This window comes from Cibotium barometz, chromosome 19, assembly GCF_041138505.1.
Source record: "Cibotium barometz isolate CiBa-2024 chromosome 19, ASM4113850v1, whole genome shotgun sequence".
Classification (NCBI taxonomy): Eukaryota; Viridiplantae; Streptophyta; class Polypodiopsida; order Cyatheales; family Cibotiaceae; genus Cibotium; species Cibotium barometz.
In genome coordinates this window covers 57742989-57746995 of record NC_141064.1, presented here as the reverse complement: position 1 = coordinate 57746995, position 4007 = coordinate 57742989, and the positions used below count along the sequence as shown (strand labels likewise).

At 44.6% G+C, this 4007-nt stretch overlaps 1 protein-coding gene across 1 annotated transcript; it reads left to right on the top strand.

The window, feature by feature from the left end:
• The first annotated feature begins 430 nt into the window (after window positions 1–430).
• On the top strand, window positions 431–3203 carry LOC147628785 (pyruvate dehydrogenase E1 component subunit beta-like). Its single transcript, XM_086814041.1, has 5 exons — window positions 431–667; window positions 748–867; window positions 1095–1207; window positions 1897–1940; window positions 2080–3203. Exons 1-5 carry the CDS (start codon window positions 475–477, stop codon window positions 3050–3052), a joined length of 1443 nt encoding a protein of 480 aa, XP_086670167.1. The 5' UTR covers window positions 431–474; the 3' UTR covers window positions 3053–3203.
• The last annotated feature ends 804 nt before the right edge of the window (window positions 3204–4007 follow it).

Genomic DNA, 4007 nt, shown 5'->3' with positions numbered 1-4007 from the left:
CACAACTGTGACTACTCATATTGAAATGAGAGAACCCCCCCACCCCCAATTTTTCTTGTTTAGCAACCCCACACCCCCCCTCCCCTCTCCCTCAAATTTTAAACTTTCTTCATCCACAACTTTGATGACTCTTATTGAAATTACTTTGAGAGGTGACCACCCCCCCCACAAAAAAACCCCAAATTTTCTTGTTACCCCCCACCTCCAATTTTTCTTGTTGTTGTGTGGTGAAACTTCAATACTTAGTAGGTTAAATCTTGTAGGAGCCCATTGGAAAGGGTCACATAGAGTAGAAACATAGCAGTGCTGCTCTTGTGACCCACTTGATGTTGTGTGGACAAGTTATAGAGCCGCAGCTCGATTCTGGGCGCGACCGACGTGTTGTTATGGGTTGGGCGGCCGCCCATAAATAAGAGCAATAAATAAACACACTTGTGGCGCTGCTTGTAGAGGGGGGTGAGAAGTGGGTGGACGATGAAAGCGATGTTGGAGCGTTTGGACTCAACTGCCACTTCGACGATCTCACCCTCTGGGGAGAAACTCATGCTCTGTCATCGCCTTCCCCACCTTCCTATTAAACAAAGATCGCTCTCACCGCAAAGCACCACGCCCCCACAAGAACTATACGGATCTTCATTTTCAAGAAGGGGTGCAGCAGCTGTCTCTGGTAAGTTGATCTCAACGAGAGAGGGAGAGAGTGAGAGAATGATTTCAAAGGTTTATTGTTGTGCCTTTGATTTGACGCAGAAAGCATGGCCTCCACAACAGCTCGCCTCATGGTGGCAGCAGCAGCACTCCCTGGCACCGGCAACATCTCATTCTCCTCCCCGTCCCACCGGCAGCTCGGTTTCCCCTCAAGATCTGCAGGTCAGACTATTGCAAACGTCCTTTGCACATGCATGCATCCCTCTCCATCTTGTTTCTCGAAAATTTCACATTATGGAATGTATGCATCTTGATTACATCATGATCATTCCTTCCATTCGCCTTGCAGCCATGGATTTGATTTTCATACACCAGGATTTATCAAAATGCATAGTTTTGTTATCAAGGGTGTATTGTCTTTTCTTTTTTCTTTTTTTCCCCATCTTCAGAGGCAAGAAAGGTTTTCCTTGTCATCAAATCACTCGGAAGCAATAATGAATGTTTGCCGACTTCACCTTCTGCGGGACAACGTGCTTCAAAGCTCATCACGAATGCAATTGCTGTGAGTTTGTGTGAATTACCTGAATAATTTTTTCTTCTTTTTGTTTGGTCTTAGGATTGCACAGCCTATACATTCTATAATTTGTTTGAATGTGCATATGTTTATATGCAAGCCTCCATCTGCTACAAAATTTCGGCTCATGCCAAGCTGAATAACAAGTCATTTTTACTGAGAAACTCGTGGAGGTCCCAACCGAAGGCATCAGCTCGTTTCCTTGTGACCATCTTCATGCAGCATACAAGCTGGAGCTCTAGCTATTTACACAAATAGGATCTTCCCCTCCAAAGAGCGAACAAAAAACTAGCTTTTGTATCGCTAAAATTCTACCGGTTCTTTGCCTTGACTTGGAGTCTCTTTAGCTTGTGAAGGAAAGTGGCCCTATAAAAAGGAGGCATCCTCTTTTTGTATCAGTATTTCATTCTCCAGCATGTGAGTTGGCACATGTGAGGAAAATAGCTCCTCACCTCCCTAGTGTCTTAGCGGCGATTTGAAGTTGTTTGTTGTCTGCTACTCAGGTTGATCCTGTTTAATATTGTGCTCTCAAATTACTGGTCAATATGTGTTTTCTCCATTCTCGTTGCAAATCTCACTTTGAATACAAACTTTAGGTTCGTGCGCATGGCTGAAGTGTGTTTAATGATTAGTTTCTCAGTCATGTACTTTGACATTACGATCCTCTTGTAATGCAGGTCAAAGGAGGGGCGGCAGCTAGCCCTGCTGCCACCAAGCCAGGGTAAGTTTTACTGAATCAATTTTCCTCCCTGGATTTATGCTCCTCATTCCAGGCCCCCTGGGGACTCATTGGCAATAGATTTCGATGTGTCAGCTTTAAGTAAACATTCAATTGACAGTTGTTTCTCTTCTGAGGCCAGGCATGAACTTCTTATGTTTGAGGCTCTCCGGGAAGGCTTAGAGGAGGAGATGGAACAGGATCCTCGTGTTTTTGTGGTGGGTGAAGATGTTGGGCACTATGGAGGTTCTTACAAAGTAACCAAGGGATTTGCAGAGAAATTTGGTGATCTGAGAGTGTTGGATACTCCCATAGCCGAAAATTCATTCACGGGCATGGCTGTTGGAGCTGCCATGACAGGTTTAAGGCCTGTAGTGGAAGGTATGAACATGGGTTTCTTGCTTTTGGCCTATAATCAGATCTCAAATAACTGTGGTATGCTGCACTACACATCGGGAGGTCAATTCACCATCCCAGTAGTGATACGGGGCCCAGGCGGGGTGGGTCGGCAGCTTGGTGCAGAGCATTCTCAGCGATTAGAATCATATTTCCAGTCAGTCCCTGGATTGCAAATGGTTGCATGCTCCACTCCATACAATGCCAAGGGGTTGATGAAAGCTGCTATCCGAAGTGAAAACCCGGTGATACTTTATGAGCATGTGCTGCTCTACAACTTGAAAGAAAGGATTCCAGATGAAGAGTATATCTGCTGCCTGGAGAAAGCAGAGCTTGTCCGCCCTGGCAACGATGTCACCATCCTAACATACTCTCGAATGCGGCACCATGTTCTGCAGGCTGCAAAGACTCTAATCAACAAAGGATATGACCCCGAGATCATAGACATCATCTCTTTGAAGCCTTTTGATCTCTACACTATTGGAAACTCCATAAAGAAAACACACAAAGTGCTGATTGTGGAAGAATGCATGAGAACAGGAGGAATTGGTGCAAGCTTAAGGGCTTCCATTATTGATAACTTCTGGGACTACTTGGATGCCCCTATCATGTGCCTTTCTTCTCAGGATGTGCCCACACCATATGCAGGGCCTTTGGAAGAAGTGACTGTTGTTCAACCACCTCAAATTGTGACTGCAGTTGAGCAGCTTTGCAAATGATGACAAGACGGGACCTAACAAGAGCACTATTGTGCTTTGATACTTGCCGGATTTGAGCTTATTAACATTGAAATGAGGAAAAGGCTGAGCTTTAGTCTAAGTGGAAGCTAAATTCAAATGATTGCTATATATTTATGATTGTTCACATGCTTATCGATCAGAGCACTGGGAAGATGGTTTAAGAAGGGTAATAGGGTCTATGAACAAGCTTATTGTTGAGCATAATAATAAACCCTTCCTGTCCCCTCTTAATCGCCAGAAAATATTTTTGGCTGGAGCTTCATGCTAGAGAACCAAACATGTATCAAACTCTGTTTTTAGCCACCTTAATCCCTTCCCCTCCCCTCCCCTCCCCTTTCCTCTTTGTCATGCTAGAGTAGAATTGTGAACAGCACAAAGTGATTGACATGCCTCAAGGGTTTCTCTTTTATCTCTTAAGTGGTTTGCCTCCCTCTTTTCAAGCTTCTCTTCATGGTCGTCCCCTTGTGTGCAAGCAAATCCAATGGCTTTCTCTCACGAGGACCTATAAAAGATGGCTCATAGCTCACTTGTAAAGCTTGTGTGCTCCTCGCAACATAGGCGTGCCACATTGTAAAAACCAAGCACATTAAGGAGGGGAAGAACCGCTAATTAATGCCATGCACAAGAGTCCTCCTTAATGTGCTTTGTTTGCAGTTTGATGTACGTTGCAGCAAAAGGGGGTGCTTCACAGCTGACTTATCGGAGGTGCTGGCACGTGCTGTGAAGAAACGTCTACTGCTTTAGCAAAAAGCTCTGCTTCTTTGGCTCTCATGTTGGAGAAAGAGCAAAGAACCTGGCAAATAGCGCACAGCAAACTACACAAAAAGCTACCTCAAACAGAGAGGAGAGGAGAATGGGACAAAAAATACAAGAGTCTATCCTAGCCTAGTGCCCTCTAGGATACCATGTAAAAGTTTTAGATGAGACATGATTA